This window comes from Mus caroli, unplaced genomic scaffold, assembly GCF_978045245.1.
Source record: "Mus caroli unplaced genomic scaffold, Mus_caroli_1 scaffold_17, whole genome shotgun sequence".
Classification (NCBI taxonomy): domain Eukaryota; kingdom Metazoa; phylum Chordata; class Mammalia; order Rodentia; family Muridae; genus Mus; species Mus caroli.
The window spans coordinates 16,730,815-16,757,989 of NW_028227272.1; the positions used below are offsets into that span (position 1 = coordinate 16,730,815).

The following is a 27,175-nucleotide window of genomic DNA, read 5'->3' on the forward strand; positions in this document are numbered from 1 at the left end:
CCACAGTCATCCATAATGCTATAGGGATGTTTTCTCTATCTTTGTTAATGTCTATGTGTATTTACCCCTCCCCCAATGAATTAAAAAGGATCGATCGGCTCCCATATCCCATCTTAACACCGTCATCTTCTTCAAGAGAATATGAGCTTAGTGTTTGGATAGCATTTAACAAATTCCAAAGCACGGTCAGTGCCTTTATGATAAATACTCATTTCACAAATAACATCTCACAAAACAGTTCAGTTCAGTCTTTCTTGTTCTCTGGAGCTTTGCCCTGAAAAAGTCCAGTCTCCTTGACCTCTCCTTGTCCACTGGGCTTCACAAGGTCACACTGTTCCTGTGCTTGAGTTGAGTTGACCACTTAAGGGGAAAGAAAAAGGAGAGCACAGGGTAGGACAGGAGAGAAAGCCCATCTGAAGGCAGGTGCTGATTGATAAGGGGACAGACCTGACAGGTGGAGCGCAGTATGCAAAGTACAAGTTCTGGTGAGGAGGTGAGGGAGCTCTTGGGATGAAGGAACAGGCAAGGCAGGAGTGGTCTTAGGGCTGGTTTTGAACTGATAGACTGAGTTAAGTGCAGTTCAGACTTTATACTAGAGTACCCTGGGGCACACATCCCCTACTTTCAGGGTTTTGTTCAATTATGAAACATGATTTTTCCTATCAGACCATATCTTCCAACTGATTATATAGAAAATGTTTCTGTTGTTGTTGCTGCTGCTGTTGTTGTTTGGTTTAGGTTTGAGGGTTTTTGTTTGTTTGCTCACTTGCTTCATTTTTGTTTTGTTTTTTATTTTAGCAGCCCAGAGTGGCCGCAAACTCTTAATCCTCCTGCCTCAGCCTTCCAAATACTGGGATAATGGGCTTGTGCCACTCTGCCCAGCTCTGGGAAACTCTATGAGCTACTTACTGGTGTGGCAATATAATGAAGAATCTACTTCATCATGGACATTTCAGTTCTGGGTAAATGACTGTATAGAGAAAAAGAGGGATACGGAAAGTAGAGAAATCCCACCTCTCCCAGAAGCTCCTTTTTAAAAGCCACTTCTCCCATTGGCTTCTCCAATGAACCACTCTTATCCCCCTCCTCAGCCCTGTAGCAGCTATGCTCTGTGCTCTCCTCAGTTAATGCTAGCAACTCAGGATCTAGGTTACAATGTTGGCTTTTTGTTTCCAGCCAATCCTTCTCCAAACTCTGACAACAGAAGAAGTTAGAAAAGGTAGAGGAATAAAAGATCTCTTAGGCATCTGGGATGCACTAAGTAAGACCTGTGCACTTTTTCATCTTTCATTGCATGCAACAAAGTATTTTTCAACAAATCCATTTTATTGAATTAGCAAAAAGAAAATATTCACATTACATTTGTAGAGAGGAGGAAATAGAGAATTCAGAGTAAACAGCGCTGCCTGAAGTCACATAGCAGCTGCAAAGATAATCCTGCTTGCTAATTACAGCTGCTAATTACAGCTACAGGCATGAATTGTTGAGCTAACAAAGTGCCAGAAGCATTTCTAAAGACCTTATGATCACAAGGAGGGAAGGTGGGTTTCTCTGATTGCCTACGTTTTCCCAAAATATGTATCAACAAGTATTTCTGAGTGATCTAACCAGCAGCAAGGAATTTGCGGGCATGAAAGACAGCCATGAGAACAAGAAATTGTTTTTCCTGTATTTGCCTTTGGATAAGTGTTCAACATACTGCTCCATGAACTTGGCTTTCAGAACTGAGAGATGACACACAATGGCAACAGGCAGCCAGTTTCCTGTTTAGAGGGATAGGTGAGTAAAAGGTTACAGTAAGCACCTGACTCTTTGACAGGAAATAACTTTGACAGGAACTCCTGAAATAACGCCAAAGAGATGTGGCTGCACAGGAACTCCTAAAATACCATCAAAGACTTAGCGCCACAGTTCCCATAAGAAGTGCCTGCCTTAGAGAGGCCATTTGTAGGTCTTCTTTTGAGAAGTATCTATTCAGAGTCTTTACTCATTTTAGAAGCCTTTCAGTGTGTGTGTGTGTGTGTATTGTGTATGTGTACGTGTGTGTAGTACATTTGCATAGCGGTAATATCAAACATCAAAATGTCAACATGGTTGCTCTCATAATTAATAACCTACTCAGTAATATATACTTAACACCAGGCATTCTGCTGTCATGGAGCTATTAGACTACTGAACTATTTTCTGAACACTCAACTCTACCACACCTAAGTCTCATGTGGCCACTGCAAATACTTCAACTAATATTTGATTTAAAAAAAAAAAAAGAAAGAAAGAAATGCCGGGGCCTAGCAAACACAGGAGTGGATGTTCACAGTCAGCTATTGGATGTATCACAGGGCTCCCAATGGAGAAGCTAGAGAAAGTACCCAAGGAGCTAAAGGGATCTGCAACCCTATTGTTGGAACAACATGATGTACTAACCAGAACCCCGCAGCTCTTGTCTCTAGCTGCATATGTATCGAAAGATGGTCTAGTCGGCCATCAATGGAAAGAGAGGCCCATTGGACTTGCAAACTTTATATGCCCCACCCAATATAGGGGAATGCCAGGGCCAAAAGAATGGGAATGGGTGGGTAGGGAAGTGGGGGGCGCTATGGGGGACTTTTGGGATAACATTGGAAATGTAATTGAGGAAAATATGTAATAAAAATATTAAAAATTAAAAAAAAAAAAAGAAGCAAAGAAATAACACCAGATACAGTCAGACCAATGAGGTAACATATGAAAAGCCAAGAAAACATAACTCGGTCAAACATTCCACAGTGATAACATCTAGTGAGAGTGAGTTAAATAAAATCTCAGACGCTGAACTCAAATGAATGATTATTAGTATGCTTAGAGAAGGAAAGAAGTACCTGGGTTAGGACATAAACAGCTGAAATGAAACAAGGACATTGGTGCAAATTATAAAAAAGGAATTCCACAAAGAGAGAAATAATGAAGAAACATGAATCTGAATTGCTGGAAATGAAAAACATAGTCAAATCAAAAGCTCTATGGAAGTTACATCAATAGAATAGATCTACAGAGGCTAGAACAGCTTAGCTTGAAGACAACATGGAAGAAGTGGAACATTCAAGCAGGGCAGAATAGGGGACACTCTGAAAAGATAAATCTATGGATAACAGGCACAGAAGAATATAGTTCTGAAGATATAAAATACAGTTTTAAAAGAATTATGAAAGTACAAGGCATGGGATACCTCCCTGGAGTTATAGTCCAGTTAAGTACCACAGGTCTACAAAGCAGTATGAGCCATTCCTATTTCCCTTGATTGCCCATCACAACTACATTGTAAGACCATAGTGCTGAAGACACCATGCACTTTGGTTGTGGAACATATAGAAATCAACCACAGAGGTCTAGAGAGATGGCTCAGCGGTTAAGAGCACTTCCAGAGTTCCTGAGTTCAATTCCCAGCAACCACATGGTGGCTCACAACCATCTGTAACGGGATCTGACGCCCTCTTCTGGTGTGTCTGAAGATAGCTACAGTGTACTCATAAATAAAAATAAATAAATAAATCGTTTTAAAAAGCAAGAAAAGCAAGAAAGCAAGAAAGAAAGGAAAAAAGAAAGAAAGCTGGGCATGATGGCGCACTCCTTTAATCGCAGCACTCAGGAGGCAGAGGCAGGCGGATCTCTGAGTTCGAGGCCAGCCTGGTCTACAGAGTGAGTTCCAGAACAGCCAGGGCTACACAGAGAAACCCTGTCTCGTAAAACCAAAAAATAAAAAATAAAAAACAAGGAAGGAAGGAAGGAAGGAAGGAAGGAAGGAAGGAAGGAAGGAAGGAAGGAAGGAAGGAAGGGAGAAAGGGAGAAAGGGAGGGAGGGAGGGAGGAAGGAAGGAAGGAACGAAGGAAGGACAAACAGACTGGGATCCTCCTGTGCTGGCTGCTGGGGGAGAAAAGACATCAGAAATCTTATCTAGCACTTGACCCTACATGCTACAATATCAACTTGCCAAACATGATATGCTTAATGGTGGCTAGTGGATTGACTTTTATGAGAAAACAGCTTCCTGGTTGGACTTGAGGCCCATTCCACAAGAGGGAATTCATGTCTGGGTCACCCCAGGGTTGAACCTGTTGTTTTTATTTATCTAAATGTTCATGGTGTCTACTTTTCCTCTAAATATTTATCCTTATACCCACAGACTTGGGCCGCTCTCAACATTGGTCAGAGAGGCTTCTTTTTGCAGTGGGCAACAGTCAGTGGAGCAGTGCATAACTGGGCAGAGTGCTGAGAATGGGTAGCTGGGTTCTCAGCCCTAAATGGGACATCTACATTAACCACACCACCATCAAGGCTCACAAAACAGGTGGAAGAGGAGGCAGAAAGAAAGAGATGATGAATAGAGAGTGGAACACAAACATAAAATAACCATAACCTAAAATGCCATCTTCTGGACGTGGCGTGGCAGTTGCACTTAAAATTCCTAGTAATAGTCGTTAGCTGAACAAGAACTACATAAGATCATGCCAGGGACAATTATGTAATAGATAGGGTGAATGTTTTCCAAACCCCACCCTTTCCTGGGGAGCTACTGACAGCTAATAGCTGCTGAAGAGAAAGAATCATTAGTTTTGAAAGATGTGGCCACTGGTAGGGAAGTAGGAGTTGCATGCTTCAGAGGATGGCCCCACACCCATGCACATATGGGCAACATTGACTGGACTTAGTGGGCATAAAAACAAAATGGGGAGGGAATATAAAGTTGAGAAGGCTGTAATGTGAGAACTTGGAGGACGTTGAAAGGGGAAAATGGGAGACACACATGATCATATAATTCTTAAAAGTAAAGGAAAAAAGAATCTTAACTGAAAAGTTACCCAAGTTAGACCTTAAAATACCAATTGATAAATAGGAGGATCTAGGACAACAAACACACAAAACCAGAAAAGAACCTCCTCTTGTCATATTATAATTAAAACACTAAATGTACAGAACAAAGAAAGTATACTGAAAGTGGCCAGGGAGAAGCAGCAAGTCACGTATAAAGGCAATTCCATCAGAACAACAGATTTTCTTTTTTCAAATGAAAACGTAAAAGCTGGAAGGGCCTGGAAAAAAAATGTATTTCAAATTCTTATAGACAATAAATGCCAACTCAGACTATTTCACCCAGCAAAGCCATCTATTATAATGGGAGGAAAAATAAAAATTTTCCATGATAAAAATAAGCTAAAAGAATCTATAGCCATTAATCTAGTTCTAAGAAACTCCTTGAAGGAAACCTACAGACTAAAGAGAAAAACAAATCTAGCCATGAGGCCACAGCTCTCAGGATCGCCCTACCTCTCTATAACTTCCCTCACGTGGCTCTACCCAAGTTGTGAAGCAAGAGAAGTGTGTCAACACCTCCCAAGTACACACATTTGCTGCTGGGCAAACTCCTGACCCAGGAAATAAGAGGATGAGATCTATTGACAGCTGGAGCATACGCAATGCTCCTTATCCATCCCAGCTAGTGATGTTAGAGGCTGCAAGGTACCCTACTCAGATACACACTTACATGACACACCTCTGCTTTAATGAAAGTCATATTATTAAAATAGTGGGAAGGAGGAGATGAGTTACAAAGGGCATGAAGTTCGTGATTTCACCCTCCCATAAAGAGGGATAGTTTCCTGCCAGTCAAAGGGGCTGATAGTGAGCACTGACAGCATGTCAGGAGCATGACTTGGGGGCATCACCAGGAAAGCAGCCCTGAGAGAAATAATTGGCTTGGCATCTTTAGGATGCCCCAGGAAACTGAGCCAATGAAATTGACTAAACTAGTAGCAACCTATTACTCAAAATTCATCAAGGCTGCATTGTAATGGATTTCCTTTCCACACTCCTGTCTTTTGCCAGACTATATAAATCCCTCCCTAACCCCAACTTCAACAGAGCTAATCCTCCTACCAACTATCTTGGTCCCTGAACCCTTCAGGGATACATACTTTCCCATACTTTGGGTTCTGTTCCCTTCAACTACCAAGCCAATTATGACACAAACAGGAATCATTTCCACAAGAGCCAAGTCATACATAAGATTTGATGCTCATCTCTGGTCCCTAGGAATGACGTGGCCTATCCCCAGACTCTGTTTCTTACACATCTAGGCAATGAGACAACATTAATACGATAAAATCAATGTCAACAGTAAAATCCTAGTCCTGGCCATAGATGATAACTTAGATGGGACCCTTGATATAATTATAGATGAAACTGACATTATTCGTAGTCTAATTAGTTTATGAAGCTAGTGTAATTGCTACAATCATATTGAAGCAAATATCGTTGAATAGAAGCAATATATTATTTTAAAATAAATCATAATTCTGAAGTCTTCTCTCTTCTGTGACACGGCTTACTTCTCAATATTCTTCTTTCATAGCCACCAAGTGCTTATCTCATGTTATCTTGATGCCCCACATTTAGACAGCATCATCACTTGAAAGCTGCATGGTGTGTTGGCTAGCAGTACTTTCTTCCATCATAAAACCCAATTTCAAATCACAGCACTTTCAGTCATATTCTGTGTTACCTTAATTTCTTGTCCAACTCACACTCAGAACAGATGTTCTGTATAGGAAGCAAGAGCTCCACCACTGGCTCTAACTGGGCTGCTACACTTGGCAGCCATTGTGCTGCAGTTAGATACCAAGTGTAGAACCAGGCACTACATTCCTCCCTTAATCTAATGAAGTAGGCAATGCCTCATCGCATCACCTTCCACTGAATATCCAAACAAACATCTTTGTAACCTTGACTTATGTGTGTGTGTGTCTGTGTGTCTTTCTTTCTGTGTGTCTCTGTCTCTCTCTGTCTCTGTGTATCTGTGTCTATATGTCTGTCAGTCTGTCTGTCTTTCTGTACACATGTCTGCTGTCTTTCTGTCTGTTTCTCTGTGTGTATGTATCCCTGTGTCTATATGTCTGTCAGTCTGTCTGTCTGTCTGTCTTTCTGCCTGCCTGTCTGTCTGTCTTTCTGCCTGCCTGTCTGTCTGTCTGTCTTTCTGCCTGCCTATCTCTGTGTCTCTGTGTCTCTGTGTGTGTGTGTCTGTGTCTGTCAGTTTGTCTGTGTACATGAGTCTGTCATTCTGTCTGTATGTATGTCTCCGTGTGTGTGTGTATATGTGTATGTGTGTGTATCTCTGGGTCTATGTCAGTAAGTCAGTCTATCTGTCTTTGTATACATGTATCTCTCTTTCTGTGGGTCTGTCTCTCTGTGTGCATGTGTGTGTGTGTGTGTGTGCGTGCATCCACACGAGTGCATGTATGCATGTGCAAATCCCAGATACATGTCTGGCAGCTACCCTAAGCAGGTCTCTGAGAGCTCCCTGCTTTTATTCATTTCAAAGAGAACGGAACGTGTTTGGTCACACACCTGGAAAAGGTTGGCAGCCTCCAGAACCCGCTGAACATTCTGCTTGGTGATCAGAGCCTTGCTTGTGTATGTGTAGACCAGGAGAGTGTGCATGGTCTCAGCATCCACCCCTTTAATAATGATCCTCTTCTCATACTTTTCTTTTAAGTCGTTGCAGAACATGGCCCTAGAAGAGAGACCTGTGATGTGAATCCTTCCAGGACCCTGTGTCCCAGACCTGAACAGATCCCCCTTTAAAGTCATCTGCCCTCCTGCAACAGTGAAGTCCCAAAGTCAGGACCTGAACTGATTGCAAACATAGAAACAGTCATTTGACTTGCTGACTTCTTGAGATCGTCCCCCTTGGTTCTTTGTCTCTTCTTGAATATGCTAATCCAACACCTAGCGCAAAGAAAAGTTCTTAAATGAAGTCACTGTATTTCAAGGTGACACATTATTCGTCTCTCTAGGATCATCTGTACTCTTAACTGAACAACATTCCTAAGTGTAGTTTCTGAATTCTCTCTTAGAATCACATTCAATGGATGATGTTCTACTCCAGTTTAGTCCACACTTGGATTTCCCAGAAAATTAAAGGAATTGGGCATGCAAGAAGCAGTACATGAGGAAACCAAACAAGACCAGATGCTTAGAGAAGGTTGCTTCAGCCTAATCCTGCAAGGACTGGAGGACACACTTCACATCTGTCTCAACAAAAGATAAAGATATTGCTTTGGCACTGTAGTATCACAGACAGCCTTCTGTTTGAGACAATCAAGGAGACTCCAAGAACAGGTAATTCTCAAGCAACCTGATTTTTCAAAAGCCCAGAAGGAAGCCAAAAAATAAAAACGTGCTGCCCAATGGCTGTGGCAGGCAGAAGGCTGGAGCCCACTCAAACCTTAGACTCATTCACATCATGGCATAATGAGAATACAATGAGAAAATGCAAATGGTTATTGATAAATTCCCACCTTCATGCAGTATTTGAAGAATATGTAAGACCACATACATCAGTAAAAACTCAAACAAGTATGACATTCCAGACCAATATCGGCGGGATTTTAGCTGGTGAGAGACATGGTGTTTGGTGGATAAATTAATTAATTTTCTTGTTGCTGCAACTAAACAGATAACAAGAAACAATGTACGGAAAAAAGAATTCTCTAGCTCCTGCCTTGAAAGCACAGGTCACATGGGAGGGAAAGCACAGCAGCAAGGACAGTTGTGGCAGCAGGAGGCTGAGCCACTCCCTTGCATTTTCAAATCAGAAAGCAGAGATAGGACAGGAAGTGAAGCTGGGTGGTAAGTAACAAGGCCTGCTCCCAGATACCCACTTCCTCCAACTAGGTCCCACATCCTCCCCAAACAGCACAACCAGCTAGGAACTAAGCATTCAAAAACACAAGCATGCTAGGGACAATTGACATCCAAATTCTGAGTAGGTCATTCACAACTTTAGCCATTGGCTTGCCAGCATGTGTCCTGATCTCTCTTAGGTTCCCAGTTTCAGGGTTTCTGCACATTGTCCACCTTTATCTATAGCAAAGGTGGAGCCACGGTTATATTAACACCACTCTAAAGACACTAACTCCTAAACCCTTTATGGATACAAGAAAGAAAACAAACAAAAAAAAAAAAAGAAGTATAAGAAAAGTGCCTTTCTCTCCAGGTCTCTGTGCACATCTGATTCCCAAAGTCTCAGCATTTCCTTGCTATCCTCTGACATGTTGTCACTGCCCTTGGCCATGACCACCATGTTGAATGCAAGTAAGAGGGAATTAAAACTAAGGAAAACTAATAAAAACTAATGGCCAACAAATTCTTCATCAGCTGAACCCCCAGGCAGCTATTGCTGCACCCAGAGACTCATACAAACACATGCATGGACAAATTTTGGTCCCCATGGTGGCCAGCCACAGAAGAGACACTATAAGTAGAACTTAGGGCCCTTACCTGGAGCCTAAAAAAGGACAATACTCAAGAAAATCAGTAGGATACAAAGTCAAACATCAGGGAATTATTTCAGCATCAACACTGAGTACACTAAACTGGGTCTGTTCTGTGGTAGCACAGCCAGCTTGGTTCTTAGCAATTTACCTCTTATTGGGGGGACTGGGGATCTAGAGGGGGTGATGCATAAGAATAAATAATGGCACAGGCATATGTGGCACATGCCTGTTATTCAGGTACACAGGAGGTAAAGTTAGGAAGATAATGAGCTCAAGGCCAACCACCCTCCCACTATATAGCAAATTTAAACTCACCCTGAGATAAATGAAGTTATCTCAAAACAAAACAAAAGCCAAAGGGGAAGGATTGAAATGCCATAATGAACCCCACTCTTTGTATGTTAACTTAAAGAAATAAGAATAATTAAGAATACTAGCAGGCTGTGATGGTACCTGCCAGTAGGATATGTCAAACAAGCAGAGCTAGGAGGATCACATAGATATATGTCTCTTTTTTTAGGCTAAATGTGACAGCATACACATTTAGTCCCAACACTTGAGAGGCCAAGGCAGTCAAATCTGTGAGTTGAAGGCTTGCCTGTTTTATAACAATAATGACAAAAAGTTAGGAGGAAAAGAAATGAAGAGAAAGAAAGAAAGAAAGAAAGAAAGAAAGAAAGAAAGAAAGGAAGGAAGAAAAAGAAAGGAAGGAAGGAAGGAAGGAAGGAAGAAAGAAAAAGAAAGAAAGAAAGAAAGAAAGAAAGAAAGAAAGAAAGAAAGAAAGAAAGAGGGAGGGAGAAAGGAAGGAAGAGAGAGAGAGGGAGGGAGAGGAGAGGAGAGGAGAGGAGAGGAGAGGAGAGGAGAGGAGAGGGGAGGGGAGGGGAGGGGAGGGGAGGGGAGGGGAGGGGAGGGGAGGGGAGGGGAGGGGAGGAGAGGAGAGGAGAGGAGAGGAGAGGAGAGGAGAGGAGAGGAGAGGAGAGGAGAGGAGAGGAAAAGAATTGCAGGAAGTAATAAAAAAGTGAGCCAGCATGTTCCCACTCTAGTACCTGCACTGTTGAGCCACATGGCTCCAGCTAGGTGATTTCAACTCAGTCATCTCTCTGTGCCAGAGCTCCCATGTCCCTTGGCAGAACTGGCACATTCCCACACATGGTGCCACCATTGTGGTCCCGCTGTCTCTGTCTTTACCAACCAACTCCCCAGGCTGCAGCTCCCAAGTTCCTCTAACTACCATGCAATGACCGCCCACCCCATGGTCAGCCATCACAACACTCAATTACCTGGTAGAACCAAAACTCTTAAGACTTATAATTATGGTTAACCAATCAGATTTATGTATCAATAAAATCACAATTTACAAGATGCCAATTAAATGACTTCAGAGCCAACTGATAATGATAAAAGCTTTATCCTAATTATTCTAACCTTATGATATCATAACTACCTGTGGCTGGATCAAGGCACACTGGTTCGTGCCCACCTCCATTTTGCCTTCCTCTCTCTCTCCCTGCTATGCTCTCCATCTCTGCAACTCTTAGTGCTGCCTCCCTTTTCCCTGTCCCATCACAGGCCTCCTGCTGCCCTAATATAATTGGACAGGGAAAATCCAACAGGAAAGAAAGGAAGGAAGAAAAGAAAAAGAAGCCGAAGGAGGGCTAGTGATAAATGTGAAGGTGTGAGTTCAATTCCATATGGTAGAACTAGAACCAACTCCCAGAAATTGTCCTATGACCTCCAATGCATGAGCCCACACACATGTTCTCCCATGCCTCCATCTCTCTCAATAACAAAAATAAAAAGAATAAAAAATGTACCCCTTAGCATATAAGTGAAACACTGCATAACAAAAAGTAGTTTCTAGAAAGATGTGAACCAACAAGCATGAGATCCTCATTTTAAAACAAAAATAGATTCAGAACAGTAAGCCAGTTGCCCAATACAGTGAATCAATGATACTCAGCAGAGAGCTTGAGTCATTCAGCATATCTCCTACCACATGGACGTAGTTATGCGCCATGACTCGAGTCTCCCATCACAGCCATGGATGGAGCCATAGACCCATGATTCATCTACATAAAGTCAGACCCAGATAAAAACGCTGCCTGGATCATACAGCTCTCCAGTGTCCCTGGGGCTTAGCCTTCAACTGAGGTCCCAACTCAAATTTCCTTTATTCAAAGATGCTCTCCTTCATGCTATACTCAACCTAAAACAATCACTCCGCCTTTCCTTTTCTTTGTAGACCCTCACAACCTGACATTGCACTATATAGCTACTTGTTCACTAATTTAATGATCACCCTCCCAGCTACCATATGAACAGAATGAACTGTCACTCTCACTGAATCCCCAGTGCCTACAACAATGATCCAGACCCAGTGGAAATTCTGTCTCTAGAGAAAATAAGTAAATAAATGAGCGAGTAAACTAGTTGATGTATGCTCTTTCCGAGATCCATAGAACTGTTTCTTTTTTTCTTTTCTTTTCTTTCTTTTTTTTAAGGAGAAACTCCTTTATTTTGGCTGAAGGTTTCAGGGGCTTCAGTCCATGGCCACTTGGCCCTATTGTTTGGGACCTACTTCAGAGCAGAAAACAGTAGGGGGAATCTCATGCAAGAGAAGCATTGTTCACATCATGGTATCCAGGAGGCAGAGAGAGAAAGTGAAGGGGCTGGGGTACCAATATCCCCTTTGTGGGCAAGTTCCCAGTGACCTCATTGTCTTCCATAAGACTCTTGCCTCCAAAAGGCTTTACAATGTCCTATAGGGCCACAGGCTCTGACCAAGCCTTTAAGAACTGTTTTTTGTTAGTCATCTGCCACTCCAAAAACTGTCAAACATCCTGCAGAGGATAAGGAGGAGTCCTTCCTCCCACTAAGAAATCAGACACTCAGGACCTGGAATTTGAAAGAGATAAATCTCCACAAGCACTCCACTTTCTACTCTGATGAGTTCTGCAAGCTTCTGAGTATCCCGAGACATCACGGGTGGAACTTTTCACCAATTCCAAATGACCTACCACCTGTATGCCTCAACACCAGGCCTATAACAAGTACTCCCCAGGCACATCTACTGTCCTACACATCTTAACCCAGGCCTGTCCCTACTTAGTTCCCTATTCATCCCTTTCCCATCCTCTTCACATGAGAGATTAACTTCTCTGCTTCACTAAGATATTCTGTGCTGTGGTACTGACATTTACTGCAAAGTGGATAAAATTCAACTCAAGTGTACAAACAAGTAGCTGTCTGTATATGGCACAGAATTACAGCCTGCAATTCCAGTGCTTGGAAAATTGAAGCAAGAGGATTTTAAAATCAAGATCAATCTAAACTGTGTTTCAATGTGTGTGTGCACGCGCGCACGAGTGTGTGTGTATGTGTGTGGTGTGTGGTATGTGAGTGTGTGTGGGAATGTGTATGTGTGTGGTGTGTGTGTGTGTGCGCGCACAAGTGTGTGTGGCTTCACATATATGCAACTGGGTTAAGACATTATTTTCAGTTTCATTATGTGATGCACAATGAGAAGCATTGTTAAGAAAGGAATATAGTTTCAGGGTAGTCAAAGGAGTTTCCATTGCAAGAAATCAGGAGTCAGAAGATCCAGCTGTGATGGAAGGTAACATGGTTTTGCTGTCTATGGCAGCCAAAAATGATGAGCTGCAGGCACCAAAACCTTTTATTTCCTAACCCAATTCCTATTTTTTTCAATTAATTCCTTTATTTTAAAATGTGGATGTTTTCTCTGCATGCATGGTGTGTACTACATGCATGCAGTGCCTATGAAAGCCAGAAAAGAGCATCAGATATCCTGGAACTGGAGTTAGAGACAGTAATGAACTGTCATGTGGGTACTGAACCTAGGTTCTTGAAAAGAGTAGCCAGTGCTCTTAACTGCTGAGCCATCTCTCCGACCTTTTCCCCAAGTCAACTCTAGCGAAACAAAGCTTGCAGACATTCATCTTAGTCCAAATTCTAGTCTCTAGTTATTCTCCGAAGTCCTACTTACACCCTCAGAGAAAGGACTCTGGTGAGCATGGCTCTGGAAGGCCTTGCCCTTCTCCCCCATTCTCCTCTCTCTACTAAAACCATTTAATTACATTCCAAAACCTAGCCACAAAGATCTATTCCTATATTTGGCCACTTTCTCCTCCTGAGACTGACTATGAAGGTCCAGCTATTAAAGTGTTTAAATCCAGCAATCAAACGCCCTCTTCGATTTACCTAATTAACATGTCCAATCAAATATACCACCTCATCCTAGCCCATTCTAACACAGCATTCCCCGTTCTGTCTTCTTAAAACTTACACCTGAAAGATCATTTGATGCTATGTTTGGATGCAGTTTGTGCCTAATCCAAGCTCAGAAGGGGAAGCTTTCTGTTCTCCTAACACTCAGCCTCACTCTCCTAACAACCTCAATGGGTGAGTAATAATGTAAGCTCCAAGATCAGCCACATCTGAATACTGTATGTGCCTGTCAGAAGAACAGAATCCTCAACTTTACCAGGCTTAAACCAAATGAGTTAAAACCTTTGGGGATGGGGTTTGTTTGAGACATCTTATTAGACTCTATTCTGGTCCTCATGATTCCTTAGCAAACCAAAACTTAAAAACCACTGCCCTAATTCAAGCAGGATAGAGCTTGCCTATAATTCCAAACTGAAGCTGAAGCAGAATACATTTAAGGCAAGCCTGAGCTACTGTCTGGGTTACTTTTCTATTGATGTGTTATGTTACCATGACCAAGTCAACTTACAGGAAAAAGTTTATTAGGAGCTTAGTGTGGGGAGCAGGTGTGGCAGCAGTCCCAAGAAGGCGCCAGGGACTGCAGCTAAGTTGTATGACTTGCACCTGACTTCCTCATATAAGCCACAAACATCGTGAGAGCTGCGCAGGTGTACCAGGTTACTGGCGAAGCCATTTTGGTGGAGATATGCCCCTGCTGCCCTGATTAGCTGAAGCTGCGTACCTGGTGAGGTGATGTGGCCTGCTGTGAGTGGATGGGAACTGATAGTATATAAGAGTGAGAGACCCAGGGCTCGGAGTCTTTCGCCTACACAGTCAATGTGCAGCCCAATAAACTTGTGCAGAAGGATCCTATTGTGGTGTCTTTCTTGCTGGCGAGTCAGGCGTCCCACAGCTTAGCGTTTCAGAAGGTGAGTTCATAACCATCATGGCAGGTAGCATGACAACATACAGGCAGATATGGACAATAGGACTAGGGGCCTACATGCTAATTCACAAGCACAAAACAAAGAGAGAAAACTCAGTGGAAGTGGCATGGGCTTTTCATACCTCAAAGCCCACCCAGCAACAGAAGTTCTCCATCAAGGCCACACCTCCTAATTCTTCTCAAATAGTTCCACTAAGTGGAGATCAAACATTCAAGTATGTGAGCCTATGGGGATATTCCCACTCAAATGAGCACAGCTACCAAATGAGAACCTGCGGTGGGGGGGGAGGGGGGGTACCCTAGCACAGACCCCTTTGGCTCCCACCTAACAAGAAGATATAATAGAGATCAAAGTTAAGAAAATAACTGGCTAGGGCTAGGACAAATAATCACCTGGAAAATCATGTTTGTTTTTGTTGTAGAGGTTCTCTTACATCTTTTGAGATCCAGCACTCCCAAGATCCCATCAGGCCTAGGGATACTTCACAAAGGAAAGAGGGACAAGCAACCTCCTCATCTTCTCAGCCTGAAAAGCTCATGTTACCAGGCCTTGCCTTGGCCTCTTATGTCTCTAGCTAATAGACTGAGAAAAGGCACTGCAGCCTGTACTCAGGTAGCACAGTTCATTGGAGCTCAGAGTTTCCATTAACAGCCTGATATAAAAACCTTATTAATAATAACATGAGATGTGTTCTTGTCTGTTGTGTGCATGCAAATTCACTCACATCTGGAAGAGCAACGTCTGCTGTGGTTTTATTCCCCAAGGGTTTGTGTGTTCTAAGCATGGTCCTCAATGCAGCAGTGTACATGTGCTGGAACCTTTCAAAAACCAAGTACCAAGGCAGCTAGGCTGTTAGGACATAGTCATCATAAGAACCAATGTGGTTCTCATGGAACACTGCTCAGTTGTCCAAAAAGAGTTATTTGAAAGAGGAAGACTGGCCCTACCCCCACAGCTGTCTGGTTTCTTGTCTCACCATGGGACCTTGCTCCCTGACATACTCCCAGCTTATAACCTATTAACTGACTGTCAAGGCCAGAGCCAGGTCAATGCTATCACTATCTATGCCTTTGCACCACCAGAACTATATAACCCCTTATTATTATTAAAGTTCACAGCCTCAGGTATTTGTTATAGAAAAAAAAAAAAAACTTAACATGTATCTTCAGAGTAGCATTTGGAAGTTCACAGACATCTTTCTTTCAACTCCAGATATATATCTGATAGACAGCATCCCACATTTCTCTCTTGAGTTTAAAGTCGGGTTATTTAACACTTCTAGCCACTGAACAAGCATTTGAACTAAAGTGATAAAGGAGCTTAAAGCTGAGCATTCCCTCCACCGTCTTGAAATAGTATCAGATCTTAAAAGAACTTCTGTTTGCCAACCTTCTGGTTCAAGTTGACCACTCCTCAAAGTCACTACATATGGCTTTGGGGAAGCAGAAGTTGGCTTGCTTACTGTGCAACCAGAACCCTCAAAACCCCACTAGGGCAATACTGGTGACTCAGCAAGCCATAGGATTCTTATCATCTGAATTTATGACAGGAAGGCCTGTTCTGTCTTACAAGATCAGACCCAATAGAACATAACAAATACTGTATACAGACTCCAGTGATAATCCGGACACAGATCTGATGGCCATTCTTGTTTTCTTGCTCACTATCATTCTTATTCTGTTTAGTAGGAGCATCAGGTTTCCTACTGTGACCCACCCCTCCCCCTATACAGTCTTGAATGTCTCAGTTCTTGGGCCAGTGGTGAACATAGTCCACGTCCATATAATACATCTCCCAAGCCTTAGTGATTAGTTAGGGCTGAGTGCAGAACAAAGTGGATCCAAGCAAAGCCAGTTTCAGAAACTTCTCTGGATCTACTATAAGAAGTTCAATGGGGAAACCCATTGAAATTGTTGAGCTGGTAGAAATGAAAATACAAAGATATCTGTGACCTCCTTGTCTCTAACAGAGGCAAGAGGAGGGGAAAGGAGACACAAAGAGACAGATACACATAGAGAGAGATTAACTTAAACACAAGGATCCATCTGTACCTAAAACCAATATACCTAGACTTTTAAAACATAAATGAGTAAGTACACTTTAGTCTTTTTTTAAATGCCATGGCAAGCACTTTTTAATAATTGTCAGATGCAGAGATGGATGGACAGAGACATGAGAAGACACCCACACAGACAGTTTAAGAAGATTAAACTATTCCACTCCACACTCTGGCCTACACTCTAAGTTCTATGAGTGTAAGTAACAGTGAGCTACAGCATGATCTTGCACAGATACATGTAATAGTGTGATGAGAACTTGATTCTTAGAATCAGACCTCCAAGGTGCTCTGCTCTTCTACCTGCACTTCTATGTTATGCACATGGTGATTATTGCTTGACTCAATTTGCCTTTCAGTTTATCTCACACTCTCCACTGGAAACGTAGCCTGCCTGCCCTTAACCCAATGTTTCTCAACCTGTGAGTCATGACCCCTTGGGAGGGATCAAAGCACCCTTTTACAGGGGTCACCTAAAACCATCAAAAAACACAGATATTTACATTACAGTTTATAACAGTAGTTAAATCACAGTTATGGAAAAGCAATGAAAATATGTTATGGTTGGGTCACCACAACATGAGGAACAGTATTAAAGAGTTGCAGCATTAGGAAGGTTGAGAACCACTGCCCTAACCAAATACCATTTGCCTCCCAGACCACTTCCATGAGGTCTGCTTAGAGTGGCACTTAATTAGACTAGGGGAGCATTGGTGCTTGCTGTCTACCACCACATTCCAACCCTATACATCCAATACCATATTCTTGCTCTTCTTACTATGTTCCATCCCAACTCACACAGGACCATGTATAAGCTCGTTGTGATGGCCACTTCATTATCTAGAAGATAGGAACCAGCCTCAGACTTAACTGAGCTTTCCCTACACATAGACTTTGGTCCACATCTTCATCCCAAGATGTAGAGAATCTGCTAGTAGCAGAGTATCCCTACTGTGGAGCACAGTGCTAGTCATATGCATGTTCCAGAGTGCTCCCCCTGCCAGCTGCCAGACTGATCTGGACCACAAGCTTGAGATTTTGCTGTCCATGATACAGAAACCAGAAGACAAGAGGAGAAAGTGGGGTACTCCTGCTAGAGAGCAATAGCAAAACCAGAGAGGGAGGAAGGGCAGGATGAGGAAGAGAGGAAGTTATGCAGGCTCTTCTTGTGCTTAGGTGCCAAGGCTGGGGCTCCAATCAGCACCTACGACACTTGCCAGGCTTTGGCCCTGAATGTGGACTTCTTTAGTACACAGTGAAAGAATCTCTACTTCTAGTTGGTCTTCCTTCATAGAGAACCTTTTTAAAATTCAAAGAACAGCACCCCAAAAGCCTAAGCTAATCTAGGTGACACAGGATACTGAATGTAATAGCTATAGTCCTTCCTGCACTGTGGTCAAACGTTGCAATACAGCTTTCAGGGTTACTGAGCAGTGGGAGGAAACTCATACAGAAGCCTTCTGGGATACTCCTGATTGTCTGCGAGCCTTGGAGCAGGCAAGCCTTTTGTAATGACTAAGCTATATGTTTCATTTGTCTTCAAATATTGATATCATTTGAGTCCATTGTTCCATACCTGTGGGAACGAGAGCTGCTGGAAAGAAACTGTGGCTACAAGGGATGACTGATTGATTAGAACATCAATCACTGTGGAGAGATTGGAATGTTGTCAGTCCCAAATTATGCTGCAGTATCATTAGTGCCCTCAATAGCCATTTATGGCCCTCTTCTGTGTATAACCTAATGTCTTTGTGACTATTAGGTAATCTTTGGAATGTACACTAACTTTTTCCAACAGAAAGGCTAAGAATTTCAACAGTTAGTATCCAGGGCATATAGCCGTGGCTTCTCACCTTAGTAAGAACATACTGACCCAATGTACCCATCAGTGTATTGGGCAAGCATGTGGACCCATTACTTCATTTGTTCTGTTTCTATAGAAGCTTCATGAAATTGCTACCTCATTGGAACATGGAACTCAGGAAGAAACTGTAGTCTATGTTCCTAGGCTATGGTCTCTCAAATTTGCTTCCAGAATAAACAAGTTCTTCTGTTCCTTTGAGGTAAGACCTGTTCCTTTTGTCAACACCTAGAACTTTTCCTAACCAATTTCAAAGTATTTAATTTTATACAAAAAGCTGTTACAATAACTATGGAAGTGTTCACAATTAAGTAATAAGTGGATTACAATACATCCACAGTTTGACAGAAATCATTAAACTATGCCCATAGAAAGTATTGAATGACAGGGAAGATGCTTACGCTATGTAATGGAGTTGGAAATAAAGAAGAAGTGACAATATGTGGTACAAGCACAATGACTTTTTAACATCTGTGCCTAGAAGAAAGAATTGATAGTACATTTAAATGTCAATAAAATACTTCTGGTAGTTTTTCTGTAAATTTATAGCTCGATACATAAGAACATTCAGTACATATTTACTAGTCTGTAAATATTTCTTCTTTTTCCCAGATTTGCCTTAATCAATATGACTTCCACTTGTCATAGAAAACAAGCTTTAAAAACAATGTTAGGATTACTTTCTGTGGTAGGTATAAGAAAATATATAAAATACAAAACCAGGTTTCTTCCCAGGAGGATTCTGGTAACTAAAAGCTGAACCAATGAAGGACCAGCGCTGTGGAGAGGGGGGACCAGCGCTGTGGAAGAGGGGAGATGACAGAGCAGAGGGATGATGCCAATGTGAACACAGCAGTTTCTTAAACACAATGTTTGCTTCCCTGACATAGAAACACCATCAATGTTTAAAGACAATAGGAAAGGAAAGGTGTGACTAGGAGGCTTCTAGATCTGCTAAGTCGTTATTTAATCACATATCTAGATCTGGAGGCCAGCCAACTTCAACCAGGGGTCTAACCACACCTGTGGCACAATGACAAAACCCTTTTTTTGGAAACGAAGTTTCAGCAACCCACATTAATTTATGTGTTGAGCAATTAGCAAAGGGACCATATGGCCCCAAAGCTTAAAACATTTGCCTCATGGCCCCTTACAGAACAACTATGTCAGTCCTTGATCTAAAGTTTCTAATTCATCCATGGTTAATGCACGTATATAGTAGATTATGGTCTCCTTCCCCTCCCTCACCCCTCTCCTCAGGCTGAAATGTTCTTACTCCCAAGTTCCCCTCCTAGTTGTATGTTTCCTCCCTGTGGGCGTGGCCCACTGACTTAAACAGCCGTTGCTCTCACAACTGGGGGGGGGGGTGTAGGTTGGGATTTACTGGAGTATAAGCATCTTATTAGTGGCTACACCAATAAAAAAAAAAAAGTGGTTATCTTCTCCAGCAACTGTTAATTGACAGCAGACCTCAGGGAAGGCGGGGCCTCATGGCCCCTCCCACATCCACGATGAGATTACTCTTGTGCAGACAACCAGAACTGCAGTGGGTTCATGGGTCCCAAGGCTACATGGTGTCTTGGGCCATCTTTTTTTTTTTTTTGTACATCTCCCCTTCCTCTGGGTTTCAGAATCTTGCCACCTCCTTTTCTGTGGCATGGCTGGGGAGAAAGCTAGGCCTTGGAGGGAAGGAAACTACTACTACTGTTTTGCTAAGCAGTCATGTGGAACTGCCTTCTAACTTCCCATGTTTATGTCCGTAGATTAGTGCTGCTTTCGGAGCAACTTACCATATTGCCAGCGGCTAATGCAGAAACCACCACCTCACCAAAACGCCAACAACCCATGCTTTATTTGATTTAATTTTTTAAAGATTTATTGATTTTTATTTTCTGTGTATGAGTATTTGCCTACATCTATTTATGTATACCACATGTGTGTGTGGTGCCTGAGAAGGTCAGAAGAGGGAGCTGGCTGTCCTGCTTCAACCTCCCGAAAACCTGTGTCACCACTCCCAGCTACACTGTAACTTGTTGCAACTTCTAGAGGGTCTCTCTGATGTGGCTCTCCCTACTTACAACCTAATAGAGCATTTTTACATAGGGGTCAAAATGTCATTTCTTAATACTCGATTATTCCATGTCCTCCCCAGGCCAGTAAGATACATTCTATTCCATAGCCAGTTCTAACAAAACCTTTCCTGGACTGATCCTAGGAGTCTCTCAGCTGTACTTTACTACACATCGACTCTACTTCTCCTGGTGATCTGCATGTGGGTGTGCATGCTACCTCTCCAGAAGGTTCTCCTGTTTAACTCCGGGACCACGATGGGTCAGCCAAACTAATATGCCATCCTGAGTCTTGTGATGCTGCTAAGTAAATTGACACGCTTCTCATCTCTCCTGTTTGTGCACACTGTTTGTGGTGTGTGTGTGTGTGTGTGTGTGTGTGTTCCTTTGTCTATTAATCCTTTTTTCCAGAATAGTCATTGGGTTTCAGTTCTTATTTGACCCCAGACATGGACCATTATATCTATTATGTTTTTCATAGCTCCCTCATGCAAGCCATTAGTTTTTAGCTTCATCATGTTTTAAAATCATAATGGCATCATTACTCATGTAATTAGTATGGCCTTTGCATTGAAAGTGTGGATAAGGTAATTAATGCATGAGCTTCCAGACAGCCAAAGCAATACAAAGTTACAGTAAATTGGCCAGTAAAAGGAAGTAAAGCAGAATTTACTATCTGTCTTTAATAGATATTTATTTTTCTTCTTGTTCAGTGTCTCCTTGTCTGGGACATTTCCTCTCCTAGCCAGAATTCACTCAGACTATGCTGTTCATGTGGTCTGTGAATATTCTCTCTCCCTCCCCTTCCCCTCCCCCTGTCCCTCTCTCTCACTCACACACACACACACACACACACACACACGTATGCACATACACACACACACACCTATCTCTTTGGCCAAGATCCTAGATTAAGTTGATCATTGTGTCCTAACTCCTTGATGCAATTATTGGTCTAGGAATGGTAATTGAAGTCTAGGCCAATCAGCATCTTTCGCAGGAGTTTTTATACCAAAAGCAGAGAAAATCCCTCAGTTTCCTCTGCAGTCAAAGCTGCAAGAAATGAGACTCGGGTCTACCAAAAAGCAAACTTCAACCATGTGGCAGAAGTCTGAATTGAGAAGTCCAACAGAAGGTACAGCCAGGGGAGAGAGAGAGAGAGAGAGAGAGAGAGAGGGAGAGGGAGAGGGAGAGGGAGAGGGAGAGAGAGAGAGAGAGAGAGAGAGAGAGAGAGAGAGAGAGAGAGAGAGAGAGAAGAGAGAGAGAGAGGTGGCATCCTAAAGGCCTGAGATTCTGCCTTCTCTGGTCTCTGCCTCATTCCAGTCTTCCTATGATCTAGTAATGTGCTAAAGCTGACCTTATTTGAATTCCTACCTCTTGGAATCTGTAATTTTACTACTGTTATGAATCATAATACAAATCTTTCTTGGAATTGGAGATTTTCCAGGGGAGGCATGACCTATAGGTTGAGAACCTCTGCTCTGTACTATGGCCTTCAGGATTCTGTAGACATTGGGCTCCTCCTGACACAGGCTGAACGGTTAAGATCTCAACTACTGCCTGACCTCCTTGCACCTGGTTCTTTACTGGATTTGCCTCTCTACACTGCTTGGGAGGGGATTTTTCAAGACTATACATACTACTACACACATACATTTATCTTCTCAAATAAGCCAGGGGCATTTCTTAAAAAAAAAAAATCTGACTTACTGCCACATACAACGTGTTTTTAAGCAAACAGATGAATAAATGAACTGTTTTATTATTTGCATTCTATGACAACTCACTTTTCACTTTCAAATGTAGACCTGCAAATCTTTAGCTGCAGATATGGTTGCTGGGTCTTAGAGAGGCCAAACAGTTCCTCCCTGATCTACAGAGCCAAGAAGCTAACTTTTAAGGTTTATTCTCCTTTGTTCATTTCTCAATCTTCACAAAACACATTTTTCTCCAACTTCCTTGTTTCTCCCAAGACTTTAAAATAGGTCCACAAAGGGAAATCACTGTCTGGATGACTAATAATGTCCCTGTTTGGCTGACACATTCCTACCCTATCATTTTTCTGGTGCACAAATAAATTCTGGCAATTGCTTTTCTATGTGTGCGATGAGCAGGAAGAGCAGGTTGTTGTGAGTTAAACAACTCCCATATATTTATTGACAAGGCCATGGGCAGAGTTTGAGGCAAGTGGTGCCTGCTCTGTACCATATACAGAGGTTGCTAATCTTGTTCTTCAGTGGTGTCACTACTTTAACAGATGTCTCACCCCTTCCAAAACCTTAGAAACAAAGCAAAGAGGCAGTGAGTCACTGTCAGACCCAATGCTGATCCTTGGTCTTAGGATTCAAGTTGACTTTTTTTTTTAATTAACTGGCACCTAGACTTCAGCCCCCACCATGTATAAGACAAACACAATATTATTATGCACAAAATTGTTGAACACAAAATTTTGTACACATTAAATGGGCTAAGTGCATGTAGTACAAAGCCTATCCCACACAGTTGCTCAATGAACAGAAAACAGAGTCCTATAGCCAGACCTGTATCCATTATAGGAGGAAAACTACATTGGATATACTTAGATGTAAATCTAAAGAAAGGTTAAGAAAGTCTACATCCACAAGCAGACACTTACACCTGTGTGTGCTCCAGCTTCTTACTGCCATACTGGCCTTGAGGACCAACAGAGTGTTTTCTGTATTGGCAAGGATAGATCTGAACTAAAGCACCTTCTGTTTATGAGGAGAGGACCAAGAACCAAAAAAATTGATGTCTCAGGGGAAGCCAGCCAATAGTCCTGTCTGCTAAGCAAGCAAACACACCTATGAAACTACCAACCAATGATAGCAGTTTCTCAGTGACTCAAAACATAAAGAATAAACTGAAAACGAATACCCAGGGCACTGAGACAAATTGGCTTTCATTCCCTCTTGAATGGGAAAACTAGTGGCCATTACAGGGGCAGGTTAAGCAGTGTGTTTGTGTCAACCCATTTTTATGACCATGCTTATATTTTACCAAGATATGCTGCAGATAGAATGATGCTCCATACTTAGTGGCAACTCATATGGCAGTTAAAACAAAGACTCTTAGAATGTGTGAAGTCCTTGCTCCTGCAATGGCCAGGTAAGTAATGTGCAGTTTTCATTTCCTCATCTGAAAAGGGGGCATCTGTCACCTCTATCATGCCAGTGCAAAGCGAAACCAGTGACTGTTGTTTGTGGTAGAAAGCAGTCATGACTTCCCTCAATTCACATAGGCCCTGCCTCTGGCCTTGTCAACATATGGAAGCTCTTTACATACAACTGTTTAACTCTGTTCTTTGAATTCTAAAGAAAAACCTTCTCCTAACTACCCCAAATAAAATACAAATATATATATGAATGAATGATCTGAGCTATATATGTATATGTATTTGCTTGATGTTTATATATTTGATTATATATAATCATATTTTATTTGAAATATGTGATTTTTGAAAATATTATATATATTCACATGTTATTTTCTTAAAATCCTCAACCAGAACTGAAAGGTAGGAAAATCTCACTAAAAATAAAGTGATTTTTTTCCCCCTACTTTCCAAAACACCTCCCTTATCCACACCATCCTTACTCACTGGTTCTCTGTCATTACCACACTAATGTTGACAATGCTGGTCCAGCTATATTCATACAAGGTTTCAACAAAGATTTTATGAACAAATGTATCTACCAGGCGCTGTGTGAGGTCTTTTCACTAAGAGGATCATTACAACAATGATAAAAGAAAACTGTCACTGTACCCATCTACCAGTTGAAATTCAGAGTAACAGAAAAGTCACCTAAAATCTCATGGCCAACAAAGGGCTCAAGTGACATAGAAACAGGTCTTCCAACCCCAGGTCATCTCACTATGACACCTCAGGAGCCTTGCACATCCAGAGGCTTCTTGAATTGTTTGTCCTTCCCACCACTCCTTGCACACCAGAAACCCCTAATTTTCAGCAAGTTATGTTGTAACTCCAAGAGTGACTCCACATTTTTTTTTCTCTACCTCTACTGATGAACAAAGACAACATCATGTTTTAAACACATTAGTAAAACTGAAGAAAGAGGAAAAAATCCCCCTGGCTTAAGTAACGTCACACCCTTAATCAAGGACATAGTGTGTGTGTGTGTGTGTGTGTGTGTGTGTGTGTGTGTGTGTGTGTGTGTTTAAAGCATATTTTCAATTTTATCATTACCAAAGTACACTTGTCAAGGTAAAAGATAACAAAACATATTTTTAAAGTATGTTAGCTTGAGTCTAAGAGATGATAACGGATATTAAGACAGAGAATTAAGTCTTTCAAAGAAAAGCATCAGAATGGTGGAATCAGACCAAGGATGAGATGAAAGGTTCCAAATAATAAATAATAAAATACTGCTTCTAAATGGTCCCAGTTTCTCTTGACCTAAATCAAAATTCTAAAGGTTGATAGTTTCCTTTCTTACATTTTAAGTAGGCACAAACCTTAGTGTATAAGCATACATATTTATATTATATATAGTACATAAGGTAATATATAATACAGCATGATGCCTAACATACTCTATGTAAGAATATATATAACCATAAATGTAACAGCAAACAAATCAGACTGAGCTTGCTCAGTCTTGTAGATTACAGAGCTCTCGCATCTACAGATGTTTTCCTTGCAATATACATGCAGTTTAACTCGGATTCAAAGCAGACTGACCTGAAATAGTTGCTGGCTGCAGCAAGCACCACTCGATGGCAAGAGAATTCCTGAATATCCACACACAAGATGACGTCTGTCAAAGCATTTTCCTCTCTAAGCGTCTCCAGGCCATTCTGAAGAATTAAAGAAAGTCTTGTATCATCAAATTTTACCTTCTCCCCAGTTAATATTTCTACCAAGTCTCCCCTTTTCTGGGAGGACTTGTCTGTAGTCAGTGCTAAGGGTCCTTCCAAGCTCCTCTCTACCACATCGCTCATGGTGCAGGCGCCTCTTTGTCCTGCCATCAACGTCTAGACTAAAGGAGCTGCCAAGTTTCGGGGAGGTCACACTGCAGAAGCTGAACGGATTTCCTGCACAGGCCCCTCCACTTATCACCAGCTGTCACACATACATAACAGGAAGTCTCACACTTTCTCATCCTGTTACTACAAACACCACCAACTCCTCCTCTTCTTTCTGTGGACTGTCACAGGGTTAGGAATGTCTTTGAGTGGGTGCGTAGATCAGGGATCTGGGGCGGGGTGGGGGGGGGGAGGTAACTTATCTGTATCTCCCAGGAGTACAGTTTAGTCGTCTCCCACCTCACGCCCGCGGGCAGCAAACCTCTGCTTCCAGTTATTATCTGTCTCCTTATACCTGCATCAACAACCCAAGACTTCAGAGAGGAACTGCATAGGAGGTCTTCTCTGTCTCCCACTATCTGAGACCCCTTTGGAGCCTTACCTTTCTTCTGAATATCCCTATAAACTTTCTTTCTGAATTCTAGGGCTTCTCTAACACATACCTTCAAATTTTTCCATCTTCCTTCTGCAAATGATTTCCAAGAGTCTAAGAGTCACATGCTCAGATTTAATGAAAGCTATGACCATACTCCTGGTATCAGTCTTCTGTATATTAGTTACATTGTTCTGATCACATTATCTGACAGAAAAATATTTAAGGAACAAAAGATTTATTTTGGTTCAGGATATCTGCCCACTATGCCTGGAAGCAGATGGGATAGTGGGTCAGTCTCCAACAATAACACCATGTGGCATATGTTGTTCACGTGGTGGTAGCTCAGAAGAGTACCAGTAACCTTCAAAGGCCTTCCCCTAAATGACCTAGTTATACAAATTAGGCTGCACTTCATAAAGGTTCCATAGCCTCCCTAATAACACCAGTGGACAAATAAACTTCAAGACATAAGCTTAGGGCATGACATTTCAGGTTCAAATCATAAAAATGCTTCTAACTATATCCTCTGGTAATGCTGAAGACAATACACAATGACATGAGCCTCTTCGTGGCAACTTGTGCCATCCTCTCTCAAATTATAGACATAAGGCCAAAACTGCTCTAGCTCCACCTCCTCCCAAACACACACACACAATAAAATAAAATTCAGTTTCTCATTCATGAGTGTATCTACCAAATTCCTTATTGTTTTATATTTATTTTTCACATGTCTTAAAAACCACTAATGAGGCCATCATTGGGAAGAAAGGCCCCTTGGTCTTGCAAACTTTATATGCCCCAGTATAAGGGAACACCAGGGCCAAGAAGTGGGAGTGAGTGGGTAGGGGAACAGGGTGGGGGGGGTATAGAGAACTTTCAGGATAGCATCTGAAATGTAAATAAAGAAAATATCTAATAAAAAAAAAAAAAAACCACGAATGTAGCCAGATGTCCCCTTCTTGTCCTTACATATCATTTACCTAGTAGGTGGGCACATATGGCATTGTATCATAGGCTAAATGAGTAAACACCAAATGTTACAACAGTTTATTTATATGTTGTGGTTATTTGAATATTCTTGACCCAGGGAGTGGCACTATTAGGAGATGAGGCCTTGTTGGAGTAGATGTGGCCTTTGGGGAAAGTGTGTCACTATGGGTGTATGTTTTAAGACTTTTGTCATTTCTGTCTGGAAGTCAGTCTTTTCCTGTTTCCCTTTGGAATGACATGTAGAGCTTTCAGCTCCTCCTGCACCATGCCTGCCTGG

At 42.0% G+C, this 27,175-nt stretch overlaps 1 protein-coding gene across 1 annotated transcript in view; it reads right to left on the reverse strand.

Annotated features, from left to right (window-relative positions):
• Window positions 1–25,489, reverse strand: part of Klhl6 (kelch like family member 6) — a 39,712-nt gene extending 14,223 nt beyond the window's left edge. The window contains exons 1-2 of the mRNA XM_021185382.2: window positions 25,189–25,489; window positions 7,378–7,543 (exon numbers count right to left, since the gene is read on the reverse strand). Of these exons, the coding sequence (XP_021041041.1) occupies window positions 7,378–7,543; window positions 25,189–25,475 (453 nt within the window). The 5' untranslated portion in view covers window positions 25,476–25,489. The remainder of the gene's footprint in view (window positions 1–7,377; window positions 7,544–25,188) is intronic.
• Window positions 25,490–27,175: the final 1,686 nt, after the last annotated feature.